Source organism: Chiloscyllium punctatum, chromosome 32 (assembly GCF_047496795.1).
Source record: "Chiloscyllium punctatum isolate Juve2018m chromosome 32, sChiPun1.3, whole genome shotgun sequence".
Taxonomy (NCBI): domain Eukaryota; kingdom Metazoa; phylum Chordata; class Chondrichthyes; order Orectolobiformes; family Hemiscylliidae; genus Chiloscyllium; species Chiloscyllium punctatum.
In genome coordinates this window covers 16,499,518-16,519,563 of record NC_092770.1, presented here as the reverse complement: position 1 = coordinate 16,519,563, position 20,046 = coordinate 16,499,518, and the positions used below count along the sequence as shown (strand labels likewise).

Below are 20,046 nucleotides of genomic sequence, written 5' to 3'. Positions count from 1 at the left end.
CCGCTCCTAGACATTTCAGTCAGTCTCCTTGCTGTAGTCGTCTGTTTCTGTGGGCTTGCCTTGTTGGTAGTGTCTCTGTTTGTGTTTTGGAAGCTTTGCTGGCCGTACTGGAGGAATAAAGATCTCACCTCTAATGCAAATAACGTCCCTCAGCAAACATCGAGCGAAGTTCCAGAACCTGTGGAGACTCCAGAGAAAAAGGAGATCAAGGAGATTAAAGAGATTAAAGAGAATGGGAAGAATCCAGTCACACAACTGGCGACCGCCATGAAGATCAGCCAGACCTCCCCCGATATCCCTGCTGAGGTCCAAGCAGCTCTCAAGGAGCATCTTCTCAAACACACGCGCGTGCAACGCCAGACGACTGAACCGACATCCTCCTCCAGGTGAGTACCAGCCCAAGTGGGATTGCTGTGTGGTTCGCAGGAGGCGTACAACTTTTTTTCTCCTTTGTTAATTCACGGGTTGACGGTGTCACAAGCCCTCATTTATTGCCCAGCAAGCAGTTAAGAGGTAGCCCTATTCCCGAATTGGGAAGGGAAGGGGTATCCTTAAAGGGTTAGGCGACACATGTAAGCCAGGCCCAGTAAGGATAGGCCTTCCCAGTTTCCTTCTCTAAAGGGGATTAGTGAACCAGATGGGTTTGTATAACAACTGATTCATCATTAGATTCTTAATTCCAGATTTCTCTTTTTATTGAGTTCAAATTCCACATCGGCTGTGGCGGGATGTGAACCCAGATACCCATTATCTGGGGTCCTTGGATTAACCATCCTGCAATAATACCACTAGGTCATCACCTCCCATAGCATTTAGCTTAACTGGATGAATCTCCAAGCAATGAGGGCAATGGGAGAAGTAGTATGGTCTGGCAATACCTGCAGAGAGTGCGATGGGATTAATATGTCCAGAAGGGAAATACCAGTAAAACTGGCAAATAAGACATACAGGTCGTTCTGCTTTAATGCATGTTCATTAACATGAATTCGCTCTAATGCAATTGACAAATTGCGAAAATTGTTTCTAAAGCGTGAACTTTTAAAAGGTGTGTTGGCTGTAATCTGATTACATCACCAATGCTTTAAGTGTTGTTTCTAAAGCCTGATTTTTCTATAACACGGGGTTGCACAAGAACACATTATAGAAGAGCTGTCATGTGTTATTTCACTTTCAAAAGCATTATAGAAGAATTACCTGGACTGATCTGACTTGTCTCGTATGCTTCCAAATGGAGCCCCCGCCCCAGTGTGACAATTAAAATAAAACAAAGAACTGCGGATGCTGGAGATCTGGAATGAAAATAGACATTGCTAGTAAAACTCAGAAAGTTCGCATAGTGGCTCAGTGGTTAACACCGCTGCCTCAAAACACCAGGGTCCAGGGTTCAATTCCACCCTCAGGAAACTGTCTGTGTGGCGTTTTCACATTCTCCCCCAGTCTGTATGGGTTTCCACCAGGTGCTTCAGGGATGTGTAGGCTATGTGCATTAGTCATGGGAAATGTAGAGCGTTAGGGGTAGGAGAATGGGTCTGGGTGGGATACTCTTCGGCGGGTTGGTGTGGACTTGTTGGGCCAATAGGCCTAATTCCACACAGTAGGGATTACATGATTCTGCTACCTGAACAAAGTGAAACAACTCATCAACATTATCCACGTTTTTCATTTATTGGAAAACCAAAAAAGAAGGCCTTTAAGGAATTTTTACAGATAAAGTGATACAGAATGATGCTGTGCTTTTGAAAGTGAAATAACACATGACAGCTCCATTAAACAGCTCATCCATAACTAAACTGAAGATTGAATTGAGTTAGTGTTTTAATACTATGGCTTGGTCCACTATGGACCGCCAAAATCAGGCAACACCCCTGTGTCAGGCTCCATCAGTCTCAGGCACCACTTCCCCCACCTCCCCCACCCCAGCCTAACTCCCTGGCCACCAGAGCCACACAGTCTCCCCCAAGAAGGGTTACACCCAAAACATCAACTTCTCCACCTCCTGATGCTGCCTGGCGTGCTGTGTTCTTTCAACCCCCTGCCTGTCTACCTAATCTTCCTTCATTGTCAATCTAGACAGCACACCATCCCCACTGTAGGGAAGGGGGTCTCCACCACGTCTGTCCCATTTGTCATATACCTGCTGTCACCTCTCCCTCTATGAGCTGCAATAGGGCTCTCCTTGTCCTTATCTCCATAACTAATGGATCATTCTTCAGAACTGCTCCAATATGACACCTTCTCCCCACCTCCCAACATTCTACAGGGATCTTTCCTTCAGGATGTCCTGTCCACCTCTTCCTCTCCCCCCGACACCTTCCAAAACAAACATAGAAGTTGCTATCTCAGATCTTTCACCTCCTCTATTATTCTTACCATCGTAGGTCCTAAACAGTCCATAGAGGTGAAGAAACAATTTATTTTACTTCCTTCGATATTTGAGTTTGATGTTTACAATCTAATCTCCTTTGGGAAAAGCCAAGCATGGATTGGCCACCTTTTTTTTGCAGAACCAAGCCTTCCTTATACACCATAAGCATAGACTCAAGCATCCAATGGCTTCTCATCTTTGTCTGCCATTTCGCACAGCCACTGTCCACTCAGTTTTAACCTCCTGCAATATTTAAACAAATATATTTCAACACCAACTCAAGAACCATCAACTCATCTTTTAATAGGCATTTTCCAGGTTCAAAGCAAAATTGAACAATTTCAGACCGTAACCTTGATCCACTTATTCAGACAGTAGCTGCTCCTGGTGATTCTGCCGTTCCCATTAACACCCCTTCTCCACTCACCTTTTTATTTGTTCCCGCGTCCCAGCAATGATATCAGTGCTATATCACCATAAGACATAGGAGCAGAAATAGGCCATTCAGCCCATCAAGTCTGCTCCGACATTCAGTGAAATCGTGGCTGATCGGAAAATCCTCAACTCTACTTTCCTGTCTTTCCCCATAAACTTTATCTTGCTTTAAAAAATCTGGCTATCTCAGCCTTGAACATACTTAATGAACCAGTCTTTACAACCCCTGCAGTAAATAATGCCATAGATTCATTACCCTCCTCATCTCCATCTTGAATATCTTATTCTGACATTATGTCTAGACTCATGGTCAAACGTAATGGTATTCCAACAGTGGATTGAATAGTATTGTTCCACCTTTGGACCCTGCAGTGTCTGGGACTCAACATCGAGTTCAATAACTTGAGAGCCTGATTCCATCCTTCATGTTTTTTTACTCAGTTCTGTCATGGTTTGGGCTGCTTTAGGCATGTTTGCTGAGGGATGATTTGCATGTAAACCCAAGCCCATTATGATGTGACATGAATTGTATTCAGCACAGCGAACCCATTTCCTCACTCTAACCTCTTCATTATCAAATATTCAGCTTGTCTTCTGTCCTGGCCTGCTATCCTGAATTACCATGCTCACCTATCATTTTCTTATCTCTCTCTCTCTCTCTCTCTCTCTCTCTGGGCTCCATCTCCACTTCATATCTGCTGACCTCTTCCCTTTTCCTCCCAGCTGCCTTCCCCTACTTCAGCTTCAGTATAAATATCACCTTTCCTGAGCTACTAACAGTTCTGATGAAGAGTCACCATGCTCACAACGTTAACTCTGCTTTCCTCTCACAGATGCTGCCAGACCTCATAGTGAATGATAACATTTTCACAGTGTGGAAGTAGGCCATATGGTCCATCGATTCCACACCGACTTTCCAAAGAGTATCCCACCCAGGCCCAGCCCCTATCCTATCCCTGTAAATCCACATTTCCCATGGCTAACCCGCCTAGCCTGCACATTCCTGAACACTATGGGCAATTTATTAGATTAAATTCTCTACAGTATGGAAACGGGTCCTTTGGCCCAACAAGTCCACACCAACCCTCTGAAGAGTAACCCACCCAGACCCATTCCCCTACCCCATATTTATTCCTGACTAATGCACCTAACACTATAGGCAGTTTAGCATGGCCAATTCACCTGACCTGGACATCTTTTGAACTGTGGGAAGAAACCGGAGCACCCAGAGGACACCCCACGCAGACTTGGGGACAGTGTGCAAACTCCACACAGGCAGTGACCCGAATTTGGAATCAAACGTGGGTTCCGGGTGCTGTGAGGTAGCAGTGCATTCCACTGAGGTACTGTGCCACCCTAATTCCAGGGGACATGAGGGAGAGAAATTATAAAACTAACCCAGAGAAACAAAGAGTTGACTCATAACTCTCTTGAGCAGGGTCAGGTGAGGCGTTAACATCAACCCCAACCCACCACTTGAGGGATTATTAGAGGTAGCCTGAGGAATAGGAACTGACCCAATCCAGGCTGGCAATTGTAGTGTTTTATCGAGGCAGGCCCAAGATCAAACGGCTTTACATTGGCCAGAGATAATAATATCCAGCCATCAGGAAAATTGGCAACTGTAGGGAGGTGAGGGCAAGTTCACACAGCAGGTAAGCACCTTTTCAGCATTGTCTGTGGGCCAAGAGGATCAGGAAATCTTCACTCTAAAGAGCCAACAGCTGTCTCCCCATATGTAGATCATACCCATGCTCAAATTCTGCTGCTGGCTAGAACTTTCCTGCCTGTTCTGCAGTCTCCCTGCCTGTCCCCCCACACGCCTGTTCTGCAGTCTCCCTCCTGCCCCCCCCCACATGCTTGTCCCTACAGACTCCCTGCCTGTCCCCCCACACACCTGTTCCTGCAGCCTCCCTGCCTGTCCCGCCACACGCCTGTTCCTGCAGCCTCCCTGCCTGTCCCCCCACACACCTGTTCCTCTAGTCTCCCTGCCTGTACCTCCACACGCCTGTTCCTGCAACCTCCCTGCCTGTACCTCCACGTGCTTGTTCCTGTAGCCTTCCTGCCTTTCCCCACACACGCCTGTTCCTGCAGCCTCCCTGCCTGTTCCCCCACAGGCCTGTTCCTGCAACCTCCCTGCCTGTACCTCCACACGCCTGTTCCTGCAACCTCCCTGCCTGTACCTCCACGTGCGTGTTCCTGTAGCCTCCCTGCCTGTACCTCCACGTGCCTGTTCCTGTAGCCTCCCTGCCTGTACCTCCACACGCCTGTTCCTGCAACCTCCCTGCCTGTACCTCTACACGCCTGTTCCTGCAACCTCCCTGCCTGTACCTCCACGTGCCTGTTCCTGTAGCCTCCCTGCCTGTACCTCCACGTGCCTGTACCTGTAGCCTCCCTGCCTGTACCTCCACGTGCCTGTTCCTGCAGCCTCCCTGCCTGTTCCCATGGACACCTCTCCAGTCTACATGCCTGACTGCAGGCCAAGCCTGTTTATTCGGCTGAGTCCTAGGCAGTTACTTTTGTGAAGAATAATCTCGCCCATTGCTATAGATTGATCGCTGAAGTGAATCAATAACTCCGATATTGTTTTACCATGAGTCTGTCAGAGTGGACAGACCAAATCTTTGTTGATCTACAAGTGTGGCATTCCCTCAGAGCAGCTTTCCCTCCATGTCATCAGGTGATGGTGCATCCTGGTTCCACTCCAGTGGTGTGGGGATGAAAGTTGAAGCTAGTGCTGTACAGAGGAAGTGTGGGAGGTGATGTTTTTTGCGATGTTAAACCATCACTCCACCAACCCTCTGAGGTGTTTCTTGCTGTTTTATTTTGTGGAAGAGCAGGGGAGGCCCATGGAGTATCTTACCTGTTCATACTGCTATTGCTCTATGTCAGCGCCTTTGGCAAATTAATGGGCACATTTCCTACACTGGAATAATGACAGCACTGCAAAAATAATTCAATGGCTGAAGAACACTTTGGGATGTAGGTCACAAAAAGTGCTGTAGCTGATTGTCCGTCTTCAGAACATCGGTAGTGTTTCATCTTCTGAGCAGTGCATTGGATGCTGATATCAGATCTTTTCCACATCTTCTGGGGTGGGGGGGCATGAGGAAGGAAATGGTTTAAAGTCGCGTCTAATTTTTATTTTAATCCAAACTGGTAGCGGTGATATTAAAGTTGATTCATAAGAGACTGGACTGTTTTCCTTTTGTAGGCATAATTCCTTCAAAAGGCACTTACCAAGACAAATGCATGTGTCGAGTGTGGATTTCAGTATGGACAGCATGCAAAGAGACAGCCTGCAGAGAGGGGAGACAACCACCAGTATTGGACGAATTAAACCGGAGCTGTATAAACAGAAGTCTGTCGACTCTCAGGATGGCGAGCAAGAGGATGTGAAAACGAGTGGAAAATTAAACCTTACCCTTAAGTATGATTACGAGAATCAGCATTTGATTGTAACCATTCTCAAATCCTTGGACTTGCCAGCAAAAGACTTTTCTGGAACCTCGGACCCTTACGTTAAAATTTACCTCCTTCCGGATCGGAAAAAGAAATTCCAGACTCGAGTTCACAGAAAGACACTCAATCCCATCTTTAATGAAACCTTTCAGTTCCCAGTGCCCTTGGACCAGCTCAGCAACAGGAAGCTGCATTTCAGTGTTTATGACTTTGACCGATTTTCGCGACATGACATGATTGGGGAGGTAATTGTGGATAACCTGTTTGAGCTGTTGGAACCTCCGAGGGAAGATACCATCTGGAGGGACATCATTTGTGTCAAGACCGTGAGTTTGATTGCTGTCAGAAATCTCAGCCGCTTTTACAATGTTCCCAGGGGCCAAACATTCCACCTTCCCACCCCTGCCCCGCCACTTCCCCAAGCTCCACCCTTGGTAAAATGCTTACTTCTTAAACCAAAGGTTGTAAGATTCAGGATTTGACATGTAATCCAGCCTGATAATATAGCTCCCCTACAATGGGAGTGCAACATTGACACTGAGATTGATCTTTGACCATTTTGCAAATAGTATGATTCCAGCTGTTTGGGATCAACTTTACCCCGATCCCTCTTATGGGAAATGTTGAACATTGTACCATTATGCCTGCTCAGCTGTATATAGAACACTGCACGGCATTAAGCTCTGGAACCATTCTCCCTCCCTTAATCATTAATGTAGAGAAAATCACAACGTGCTGTGCAGGAGTGGGTATCGTAAGGAACTATCGAGACTGATGCTTTTAAGGATGAAATACCTGGGAGGTTGAGCCATACTGATCTGTAGAGAGAGAGTGAGGAAAAGGAAATCAAAGACTTCTTCTGGAGAAGGGTCATATTTGATTCGAAACTAACTCAGGCCTGGATTTCATTTTACAAATTCGGACAGGTCTCGGTTTTTAAATTTTACTTTGTTGCCAGTTTTTGTGTTGCCCACTAGTTTTTTTTTGGGTGTTGGATGAGGAAAGGTTTAGGCATCCTTTAGGGCAGCTGGAATAAAGCACAAAGATGGAAGAAAGTGCTCCCAGGACCATGCTGACTAGAGTCGCAGATGCTGTTGGGCAAGGTGATGTGTTTTCTCTCATGACGTTTTTAGAAATTTTTTTTGAGCCTTCAATGCCAAATAAAAACTCATTTTGGGAATGGAGGCCCTTTACAATTTCTAGTTATAGAGTCATATCGCACAGAAACAGACCCTTCGGTCGAACCAGTCCATGCCGACCATAATCCCAAACTAAATTAGTTCCAACTGCCTGTGCTTGGCTCATATCCTTCCAAATATTTCTTATTAGTGTCCTTATACTATAACGAACTAAAAATGAATCAAAATAAAAATGTTCTACACCTGGAATAACTGTAAGGAATCTAGAAATACGCCTAAATCTCAGGAATAGCTGCAAGATCTATGCTACTCTTGTCCACCATTTTTGAAAAGAGAAGTTGTGACTGATTTCCTGTTGTGATGTTATCTCTCTGTCACATGATTTTCCTACCTGATTTTATTCGCTCATGGGATGAGGATGTCACTGGCTGTGCTAGCATTTATTTCCCATCCCTCAATGCTCTTGAGAAGATGGTGGTGAGCTGCCTGAAGTCCATGTGCTGTTGGATCATCTATAGTGCTAGAACAGAGAATATTACAGCACAGTAAAGGACCTTCGGCCCTTGATGTTGTGCCGACCTGTGGAACCAATCTGAAGCCCATCTTTCCTACACTATTTTCATTTTCATCCATATGTTTATCCAATGACCATTTAAATACCCAAAAGGTTAGCGAGTCTACTACAGTTGCAGGCAGGGCATTCCATGCCCTTACTACTCTCTGAGTAAGGAAACTACCTCTGACATCTGTCCTACATCTATCACCCCTCAATTTAAAGTTATGTCCCCCTGTACTAGCCATCACCATTCAAGGAAAAAGGCTCTCACTGTCTACCATATCTGACCCTCTGATTATGTCATATGTCTCAATTAAGTCACCTCTCAACCTCCTATCCGCAAATGAAAACAGCCTCAAGTCCCTCAGCCTTTCCTTATAAGACCTTTGCTGCATACCAGGCAACATCCTAGTAAATCTCCTCTGAACCCTTTCCGATGCTTCCATGATATTCCTATAATGTGGCGACTGGAACTGTACACAGTACTCCAAGTACAGCCGCACCAGAGTTTTGTACAACTGCAACATGACGTCATGACTCCGAAACACAATCCCTCTACCAACAAAAGCTAACACACCGTATGCCTTCTTAACAACCCTATCAACCTGGGTGGCAACGTTCTTGAATCTATGTACATGGACACCAAGATCTCTCTGCTCATCTACACTGCCAAGAATCTTACCATTAGCCCAGTACTCTGCATTCCTGTTGCTCCTAGAGACAGAACTCCAAGTGTTTGGCTCAATGACACTGAAGAGACAGTAATATGGTTCCAAGTCAGGATGGTGAGTGGTTTGGAAAGAAACATGCAAGTAGTAGTCACCAATCCTTTTTTAAAGACTGTGCTAATACAAAGAGGGAGTTAGTTCCCCTTTGAATCTATAATTGGACTCTTTTACACCAGTTGGCCACTAATTTTTATTTATTCACTCTCAGGATGTGGACATCTCTGGCTGGGTCAGCATTTATTGTCCATCCCTAATTGCCCATTGCTGTGGGTCTGGAGTCACATGTAGGCCAAACCAGATAATGATGGCAATTTCCTTCCCTCAAGGACATTAGTGAATCAGATGAAGTTTTTACAATAATTGTGAATTGTTTCATGGTCATCATTAGACCCTTAATTCCAGATTCTTTGTTGAATTCAAAATTCTACATCTGCCATGGCAAGATTAGTACCTAGGCTCCCAGAACTTTAGCTGAGTTTCTGGGTTAATAGTCTAGTGATAATACCACTAGGCCATTGCCTTTTCTCACAAATGGTCAAATTAATTGACAATAATCAGGCACTGATGGGACGTTGCAGAAACAGTTGTGGGCAGGAGTAAATTGAGCCCTTGGTTTGTATTCTGGCTCTCTCACTTTGCCAAGAAATGGAACATTTGACTTTTCCTGCCCGATGCTGCCAAGGCCTGTGGGGTATTTGCAGCAATTTTGTAATGAGTTCAGCTTTCCAGTATCCACAGTGTTCTCTATTTATTTTATGTTTTAAGATAGTCAGCGTGATGAGGCAAACACTTTGCTTGCTGCATAATCCCATTCTCCATTTTAAATCATCGATTTGAGGTGCGTTCTCCTTGGAGGGATCAAAATGGAACCGCCTTTGTAATGTTAGAAGTGTAACTTTAAATGTTCTTATTCCTCCTCCAGGAAAGCGTGGATTTAGGGGAGATTATGTTTTCTCTTTGCTACCTTCCAACAGCTGGTCGGATGACACTGACCGTCATCAAGTGCAGGAACCTTAAAGCCATGGACATCACCGGATTCTCTGGTACGTCTCAGGAAGGATCGGAGTGGCGCAGAGCAGATTCATTCAGGGAGTGCTGAATATGTGGAAAACCGTGACCTGGCAGAAATGTGACAGAGTCATTGGGTGGGATTGTCTGTTCCAGGGATGGTGAGCTTGGGGCGGTCAGGAGACTTTTGAATTGGGTCCCCGGGGTGACATACTCAAATCCCACCACTACCTCGCTCCCTCCGGTGTCCGGTTTTGGATGGTAAGCTCGCTGGTCAACCTTCCTGCCTGCAGACCATTGAAGGCCGTAAGGTGTTTGGAGGACGTCATCCTATTGTCACTGGAATTACCCACACAACAGTCAGATCTATCACTATGTGGTCCTTTTGGTAGATTACTTACAGTGTGGAAACAGGCCCTTTGGCCCAACAAGTCCACACTGACCTTCTGAAGAGCGACCCACCCAGACCCGTTCCCCTACATTTACCCCTTTACCTAACACTACGGGCAATTTAGCATGGTCAATTCATCTAACCTGCACATTTTTGGACTGTGGGAAGAAACTGGAGGAAACCCACACAGACACAGGGAGAATGTGCAAACTCTACACAGGCAGTTGCCTAAGGCGAGAATTGAACCCAGATCTTTGGTGCTGTGAGGCAGCAGTGCTAACCGCTGTGCCACCCGTAGCTTCCACATTGCAGGCCAGCTTGCTACTTCATAATGGAGGTGGGGTAAGATCTCAATCAAAGTTGGGGTAATTGAGCTGCTGGTCATCAGGCAGGAAGGGGTATAACTGCTGGGAGCCATTATCTTGTTTCCAATAGCCCTGATCCCCTTTTCAGGAATTGCATTTGATAATCCACAGGTAATCCAACATGAGTTAGACACTGAACATTTTGTGTTAACACCAGATAACAGCACAGCCACAGTAAAGAGTTCCCACCAAACTGCAGTGGCTGATAACCCACAATAATGTGAAATTGTTCGACAACATCCTGACCAGAGTACAAGAGCTCAAACCATCATATTATGTCTGCCAAAACTATCTCAATGTGTAGAGAAAATGTTTAAGAGCAACTTTTTAAAAAATACTTGTACATGTTTTTCATGCGAGAAATCCTATTCTTTGAAGGAAAGGAGGATGTTATGACAGAATGCTTCATAATCTTGAGACTCTGGGGAGTGCTATTCCTCCAGCAGCCACTACTTCCTCTATGGCACCACTGAGCACAAGAGCTGTCAGCCTCTGATGGCCTCTACCTCTCTTCTGATGCACTACCAGACATATATTTCCCTCCCCACCCCTTTCCGCCTTCCGCAAAGTCCGTTCCCTCCGTGACTACCTGGTCAGGTCTATGCCCCTCTACAACCCACCCTCCCATTCTGGCACTTTCTCCTGCACCGCAGGAACTGCAAAACCTGCGCCCACACCTCCTCCCTCACCTCTATCCAAGGCCCTAAAGGAGCCTTCCACATCCATCAAAGTTTTACTTGCACATCCACTAATATCATTTATTGTATCCATTGCTCCCAATGTGGTCTCCTCTACATTGGGGAGACTGGGCACCCCCTAGCAGAGCGCTTTAGGGAACATCTCTGGTACACCCGCATCAATCAACCACACCGCCCCGTGGCCCACATTTCAACTCCCCCTCCCACTCTGCCGAGGACATGGAGGTCCTGGGCCTCCTTCACCGCCGCTCCCTCACCACCAGACGCCTGGAGGAAGAACGCCTCATCTTCTGCCTCGGAACACTTCAACCCCAGGGCATCAATGTGGACTTCAACAGTTTCCTCATTTCCCCTTCCCCCACCTCACCCTAGTTCCAAACTTCCAGCTCAGTACTGTCCCCATGACTTGTCCGGACTTGTCCTCCCTGCCTATCTCCTTTTCCACCTATCCACTCCACCCTCTCCTCCTTGACCTATCACCTTCATCCCTTCCCCCACTCACCCATTGTACTCTATGCTACTTTCTCCCCACCCCCACCCTCCTCTAGTTGATCTCTCCACGCTTCAGGCTTACTGCCTTTATTCCTGATGAAGGGCTTTTGCCCGAAATGTCGATTTCGAAGCTCCTTGGATGCTGCCTGAACTGCTGTGCTCTTCCAGCACCACTATTCCAGCATCTGCAGTCATTGTTTTTACCTCTTTGATTTTAACCCTACTGCGAATCCTCTTGCAAGGATGCCTGCCTGAAAGAAGTTTTCCTTCTCTCTCTACAAGAATCTCAGGGAGTCCCTCTCCCACTGCAACTCCCAGGTAATTTCCTCTGCCCTGAAGCTCTTCAACCATGTCGTGAAACAAACTTGCTACCACAGCCATATTTGCTTCCTCAGTGCCTGCCTCCGTAACCAACTCATCCCACATGGACTCCGGGCCACCTTTAAACCAGCAGAGTTTGGACCCGAACAGGACAAACAGTATTGACTCCAGCCAAACGCCCATAAGTGGTCTCACCACTACCCCTGGCAGAGGCAGTGCTGGCTGACAAAACTCCCAAAGTTTCTAGATCTGCCCAGAGAGTCAATATTCCCAGTACAGAAAGCCTTTGAGCCCATCAGATCCATGTTGTCCCCCTGCAGAGTCAGTTTTGATGCATTTTTGGGGATTTAGTATTATACTAAGTCTCTCAGTCTGAACACTGAGACTGGGTTTTCACTGAGAACAAGTATCAGAAGATTTATTTTTGAGCAACTAAACTCATTGTGATTTTATCACAGATATTCAGAGCCTGGGCTCAAGCTGTTTGACCATGCGGAAGGAGAAAAAGAGTAAAACTGGAAAATTTTGGCCGAGTATGTGTTATGTCTTGTGTCCCTCAAAATGAAGCTCCAGTATGCCCAATTCATTCATTTCCAAGTATTACTGGTTTTTGCTGGTTTTTCCCTCTGGGTAATCAACCTACCTGATGGATTACTAACAAAATGAGTCTCTAGTCAAGATGGAGTTTATATTTTAATGCAAGAATATCGCTTAGCATAATGATATCACTCTGTTAAAGGGATGTGCTTATCTGATTTTAGGTATCACTTTCCTGCAAAGAATACGACTTCTCCCATGAAAAATATTTATGAGAATAGAGATTTTTAAAAAAACAACTTTTTTTACACAATTTCTTTCCACATTGAGAGAAGGTTTTGGTGGACATATACAACGACCAGATTGAGTTCTTGTACTGTTGTCAGGATATTTAAACAATTTCATACTATAATGGGTTGTCAGCTTTTGTAGATTGGTGTGAATTGTTTACTCTGGATGTGTTATTATCCAGTGTTCGCACAAAATTTTCAGTGTCGGGATCGTGTTAGATTACCTGTGGGTTATCAAATGCAATGGAAATGTGCCTTCTGTTCCATCTTAGAACATGGTCCTTGGTCGTAGCAGTCTTGTGATCTCTTTTGGGCTCTGTATTGTTCTATACATTGAAGTATTGGAGTTAGTGTCAGGTACTCTTACATTTTGAACAGCATGAGGCTGCGGTAACTGTCTGCACACTTTTTAATCGTGCTGCTGTGGGCAGCATGGTGGCTCAGTAGTTAGCACTGCTGCCTCACAGCAACAGGGATCAGGATTTGATTCCAGCCTTGAGCGACTGTCCATCTGGAGTTTGCACATTCTCTCCGTGTCTGCGTGGGTTTCCTCCGGGTGCTCCGGTTTCCTCCCACAGTCCAAAGATTCGGTCACGTTCGGCGATTTAAACAATCCTTGGATAAGCACATGGATGATGATAGGATAGTGTAGGGGGATGAGCTTAGATTAGTTCACAGGTCGGTGCAGCATCGAGGGCCGAAGGGCCTGATCTGCATTGTATTGTTCAATGTTCTATGTTCTATGAAGAAGACATTTGGTGTGCTTTCCTTTATTGGTCAGAGTATTGAGTACAGGAGTTGGGAGGTCGTGTTGAGGTGTACAGGACATTGGTTAGGCCACTTTGGGAATATTGCATGCAATTCTGGTCAGCCGAAGGGCCTGTTCTGTGCTATATTGTTCAATGTTCTACACAATGGCAAACCAAGCCTCAATGGACCACTTATTTTAGCAATGTAGAACATTTGTGGTCTTCATCCTGAAGAGCTATCTTGACTTCTGAGGCACTTCACCTGATAAAGGAGCCGTGCTCAGAAAGCTTGTGATTTCAAATGAACCTGTTGGACTATAACCTGGTGTCGTGTGACTTTGGACTTTGCCCACTCCAGTCCAACACTGGTACTTTCACATCTTAACTTTTGAGATCAACAGAGTCTCACAGACTCTCACTGTCTCTAACAGGATGGCATGGTGGCTCAGTAGTTGGCACAGTTGCCTCATGGTGCCAGGACCCAGGTTTGATTCCACCCTTGGGTGACTGACTGTGTGGTGTTTGTACATCCTCCCTCTGACTGTGTGGGTTTCCTCTGGTGCTCCAGTTTCCTCTCATAGTTCAAAGATGTGCAGGTTAGGTGGATTAGCCATGGCAAATGCAGGGTTACAGGGATAAGGTAGGGTGTGCTGCTCTTCAGAGGGTTGGCAAGGACTTGATGGGCCAAATGGCCTGCTCCACACTGTAAGGAATCAATGACCTCAGATCCATTATAGGAAGTGAGTTTGTGATGCATACTTTTCACTATTTGCCTGCATATACCTCATCTAGGATAGGTAACAGGGTAATGTTAGCACTCGCATCTATTCTGTGTGGATTTTAGCTTGCAGTTCATGCTGACCATTTTTCCTGAGATTCATTGTCTTAATCATAATGTATGCTTCAGCTGGTCTAATATTGTCAACGTGATGTGTCCAACTGACCGCTGGATGGTTCTGATCAGAATTTGCTGTGCTACAGGTATTTCCTGACCTTCATCCACATGTTTGCACTTGGATGTAATTTTGGGAATGTTCTTGATGTTGAACTTTATCTCAACCATTGTTATGTGTTGTAGTTGAGCTTTATACTGTATCATGGGCTTGTGGTGCAGAACACTGATCACTTCATTTTGTATATGAATAGGGGACTATTGACTTAGTCAATGCTTGAACATATTGCTGTCTTGCAACAATGGCTTTGAACTTTCATCTGTCTTCCAATAATGTGTCTTTCAGCTTTGTCTAAGAGAGAGTTTCTTGGAATGATTAATTGGTGTTGTAACCAATACCATGAGTCGTTCTCCATTTCTCTGACCACACATTTTGTAGCACCATCTAGCAGCAAACTATTCCGTTGTTTCACTTGCTTATTGCCTGTAGGACATAAATTCAAGTCTATGAATTCTGAGATTTACTCTAACCTTGAGCAGATCCTCTATGAATCTTGGTCATTGTTCGAGAAACTGAAAGAATTTCTTTCAGATGCCCAGCTTTTATATGTTCTTAAAAGTTCAATACATCTGTGACTTGCTGAAGGCATGAACTGTTTTCATGACAATACTCCACATCCTGCCATACTGAGAATACCCATTTATTTTTACTATCTCTTTTCTGTCTGTTAACCAGTTCTCAATCCATATTAGTATTTTCTCCAAAATACCACACATTTTAATTTTAATTACACGGCAGAGATTAGAGCGACTTTATCAAAAGCCTTCTCAAAATCCAAGTGCACCTTGCTCGCTGGTTCTCCTTTATCTTTGTTACAAATAACATTTTCAAAATGCCCTGGTGGGTTTGTCTTCCCTTTTGTAAATCCCTGTTGTATCTGCACAACAGCATCATTATTTTCTGGGCAGCTGGCTATCACATCCTTTGTAACCTCTTTTACTAATCTCAAATTAATATATCTATAGTTCATTATTTTTCTCCCTCCTTTTTTTGCAATATTGAAAATATTACCTAGTAGGGTGACGGAACGTCTGGAAATGAACCTTCCAGCTCACCGAGCAAACCTACACCCATTATAGTCACTACTTTCCAGGCTGCAAGCATCTTTCCAGAGTCCAAAGAATAATGAAATGTAGCTGCCAGTTCATCCATTATTTCTACTGTCATCTCCTTCAACACTCAGATATAATTCATCTAATCTCGTGGGTTTGGCAGCTTTCAATACAGTACTAGCTCTTTATTAGTCTGGACTTCTTTCAGTTTCTCATTTTCACAAGTCCCTCCGTTCTCTTGAATATCTAGGAGATTTATTGTACCTTCCACTATGATGACAAGCACAAAATAATTATTTACATTCTGTATTATTTCCCTGATATCCTTTATAAATTCTCATATCTCTGCCTGTGATGGACCCACTGTATCCTTGCTAATCTTTTATTCTCAATTCTTAAGGAAGCTTTTACAGTATACTTTTATGTTTCCCACCACCTGGCGTTCATATTCTGTTTACTATTTGTTTCCCAGTTTCTGAATCATCCTTTGCTCAATTCTAATTGCTGCTAATCCTCAGTGTTACCTCTGCCAACATTGTAAACCAGCAAGTATTTTAGCTGGTGGCTTGGGTCCAAATCAAACAGAATACATGAATATTGTTGCAGTCACACTTATCCTACAACAACAAAATTTTATATTTAAACAGAATCTTCAATGTACAAACAGATCCCAAGATGCTTCACAAGAATGTTAGTACGCAAAATTTGGAGCGAAGCAAATAAACCAATATGGTCGCATGGTGAAGAAGGAAAGTGGGGTTTAGAGATTAGAATCCCCTACAGTATGGAAACAGGTCCTTTGGCCCAACAAGTCCACACCAACCCTCTGAAGAGTAACCCACCCAGACCCATTGCCCTCTGACTTATGCACCTAACACTACAGGTAAGCGAGCATGGCCAATCCACCCTAACCTGCACATCTTTGGACTGTGGGAGGAAACCAGAGCACTCGGAGGAAACCCACGCAGACACAGGGAGAATTTGCAAACTCCACATAGACAGTCGCCCGAGGCTAGAATCAAACCTGCGTCCCTGGTGCTGTGAGGCAGCAGGTGCTAACCACTGAGCCACCATGCTGGGAAGGACAACCCAGAGTTTAAATCTTAGGCAGCTGAAGGCATTGCTGTCAATGGGACAGTGATTAAGATTGGGGGGTGCAAGAGATCTGAATTGGAGGAAGACTGAGATCTGAGGGTTCTGGGACTAGTGGAGATTGCAGAGATGCAATGGGGCTCGTCCATGGAGCGATTTAAATATGAGGATGAAAGGCCAGACAGGGCAATTATTCCATCTGACTTGTAAGTAAGGATTTGGGGAGTCTGGAGGTGAGTTGCTCACCCGCAGTAAAAATACATGTTTGTTTCTCAGACCCATATGTAAAGGTTTCTCTAATTTGTGAGGGACGAAGACTGAAAAAGCGAAAAACCACGACAAAGAAGAACACTCTGAACCCAGTTTACAATGAGGCTATCATCTTTGATATTCCTCCAGAGAGTATGGAGCAAGTCAGTCTCTCGATTACAGTCATGGACTATGATCGGTGAGTTTCTCTTCCTGTTGTTTTCTCATCTATACCAATGCTTCAATAAACCATTTGCAAAAGGGAGATTCCCAACTATGCCTTAGAGGATGCAGAAGGTTTCAGTTGTGGAGAGAGGCTGGATAGTTGGGTGCAGTTTCCTTGGAGTAAAGAAGGCTGAAGCAAAACTTGACTGAGGACTACAAAATTATGAGGGGCATAGACAGGGCTCCAAAGTAGAGGGATGAATTACTAGAACATATAGATTTAAGAGAAGAGGCATAAGGTTTAAAGAGAATTTAAGGAACAGTGTTTTCACGTAGAGAATGCAGGGTATCTTGAACTCATTGCCTGAAAGGGTGGTAGAGGCAGGAACCGTTACAACATTGAACAAATATTTAGAGCTCAAAGGGCCTCTGTCCATGCTGTAAGGCTCTATGACTCTATCAAATGGAGATTGCTTCATTTGAAATAGGTATTTTTTCTATTCTTTCATGGAATCTGGGCATTGCTGATGATGCCAACATCTTGATAGGTCATTTTAGAGGGATGTTAGGAGTCAATCACATTACTGTGGGTCTGGGCTCACATGTCCATAGAATGCCAACTCGTGGAGCACTTCAGGGAACATCTCTGGGAAACATGCACCCATCAACCCCACTACCATGTCGCTGATCACCTCAACTCCCCCTCTCACTCCGCCAAGGCGTGTAAGTCCTGGGTCTCCTCCACCGCCAAATCCAAGCCACCTGAAGACTGGAGGAAGAACATCTCATCTTGGGACCCTCAACCACATGGCATTAGCATCAACTTCACCAGTTTCCTTATTTCCCCTCCCCCCTCACCTCATCCTAGATCCAACCCTCCAACTCAGCAGCACCCTCATGAACTGTCCTACCTGTCCATCCTCCTTCCCACCTACATGCTGCACCCTGCCCACTGACCTATCACAATCACCCCCTATCTGCATCCATCTATTGCCTTCCCAGCTACCTCCCTCCCCACCCCTACCCCCAACATCCTACTAATCTGTCAGCACCCTTCTCCCCCTCCACCCCCCAACCCCTGACATTCCAGTCGAAGGGTTTATGCCCAGAACATTGATTCTGCTGCTCCTCAGATGCTGCCTGACCTGCCGTGCTTTTCCAGTACCACACTTTTAGACCCTGACTATCCAGCATCTGCAGTCTTCACTTTCTATCAAAGTCTCACAATTAGTGAAAGTAAGGATGGCAGATTTTCTGTGGAATTCAGTACTCCAGAAGGCTGTGGAGGCCAAGTATATTAGAGAAAGAGACATATTTCTGGGTTTTAAAGGCATCCATAGGTATGGGATTGAGATAGAGCACCAACTATGGTCATGTGGAATGGTGGTGCAGGCTTGAGGGGCTGAATGGCTGCTAGTTTGATATTTTCCTACCCTGAAGGACATGTGATCCAGATGGGTTTTTGAGAACAATCACTGACAATATTATGGACACAATTACTGAGACTATTTTTAATGTCCAGATGTATAAAAGAAACAAGTTAAATCCAGTTAGAGTGGGATTTGAGCCTGTTTTCCCAGCTCATTAGCCTGGTAAAAGTCTTAGTCCAATAATAGTTCTGCTACACCACTACCTCTTTATAAAGTACCATTAATTTCAGTCTGTGCCTTCACAAGATGTCCATCAAATGTCCTAGTGTTGGTCAAGGTCCCTTACTGGGTTGGGTTGTTCTTTGTGGAACTGACATTGAGGGTAGCTACATGTTGTGGGCAGGTGTAAAGGTCCAGGTGAATAGCGCGAGGTTCCTGAGTTTTAAATGCCACCCTTTCTGTCCAGTAGCTGGGCAGGCAATGGCAGAGTGAGGTAAAAACAATGACTGCAGATGCTGGAAACCAAATTCTGGATTAGTGGTGCTGGAAGAGCACAGCAGTTCAGGCAGCATCCAAGGAGCAGTGATCCTGGTTAGTAGTCCAGAGCTTGAGTTTGAATCTCACCACGATTGATGGTGAGATTTAAATTGAATACAAAATCTGAAATTGGTACCTTTTTAAATGGCAGTCAGATAGCTCTCAGCTCTCATTAGTTGAGACTGAACAAAACCCATTCATTTTCATGCCCGTTTAGGGAGGGAAATCTACCATCCTCACCCAGTCTGCCTTACATGTGACTCCAGACTCGTAGCAATGTGTGTGATTTTTAATTGCCCTCTGAAATGGCTCTGGACAGCTAATCAATTCATGGGCAGCTAGGGGTGGCTACAAATGCCTGCTTTGCCCACGATACCCTGGTCCGTGCGAGATAAAGGGAAAAAGATTGGGGAAACTTTAAATGGCAAGCGCAGGTTCTCATAACACTGTGTTTGACATAAATCTGCAAGAAAGGTAGTTATGCTGGTGCAATATGTCTGTTTGAGGTCTAAAAGACACAGGGTTCACCTAAAACATATACATTTAAGGAGGGTGTTTTTTGTTTAACCCTGGGTAGTGTGTGAATTCTGTTCTGTGAGTAAGTATGGACTGCAGATGCTGGAGATCAGAGTCGAGATTGTGATGCTGGAAAAGCACAGCAGGTCATGCAGCACCCGAGGAGCAGGAGAATCAATGTTTCGGACAAGAGCCCTTCATCAGGAATGAGGCTTGTGGGCTGGTAGGGGGTGCTGAGAGATAAGTGGGAAGGGGTTGGGGGTGGGGGGGAGGTAGCTAAGAGTGCGATAGGTAGATGGAAGTGGGGGTAATAGTGATAGGTCAGAAGGCAGGGTGGAGCGGATAGGTAGGAAGGAAGATGGACAGGTTATGACGGCGGTGCCAAGTTGGGAGGTTGGAACTGGGGTAAGGTGGGGGAAGGGAAATGAGGAAACTAGTGAAATCCACATTGATACCATGGGGTTGGAGGCTTCCGAGGCGTTCTTCCTCCAGGCATTGGGTGGTTAGGGTGTGGCGATGGAGGAGGCCCAGGACCTGCATGTCCTTGGCAGAGTGGGAGGGAGAGTTGAAGTGTTT

The 20,046-nt window shown here is 45.2% G+C and overlaps 1 protein-coding gene across 2 annotated transcripts in view; it reads left to right on the top strand.

Annotated features, from left to right (window-relative positions):
• Positions 1–20,046, top strand: part of syt10 (synaptotagmin X) — an 83,917-nt gene that overhangs the window by 44,004 nt on the left and 19,867 nt on the right. For both annotated transcript variants that reach the window (XM_072551738.1, XM_072551739.1), the window contains exons 2-5: positions 11–386; positions 6,015–6,588; positions 9,608–9,728; positions 16,910–17,081. In XM_072551738.1, coding sequence (XP_072407839.1) covers positions 11–386; positions 6,015–6,588; positions 9,608–9,728; positions 16,910–17,081 — 1,243 coding nt within the window. The remainder of the gene's footprint in view (positions 1–10; positions 387–6,014; positions 6,589–9,607; positions 9,729–16,909; positions 17,082–20,046) is intronic.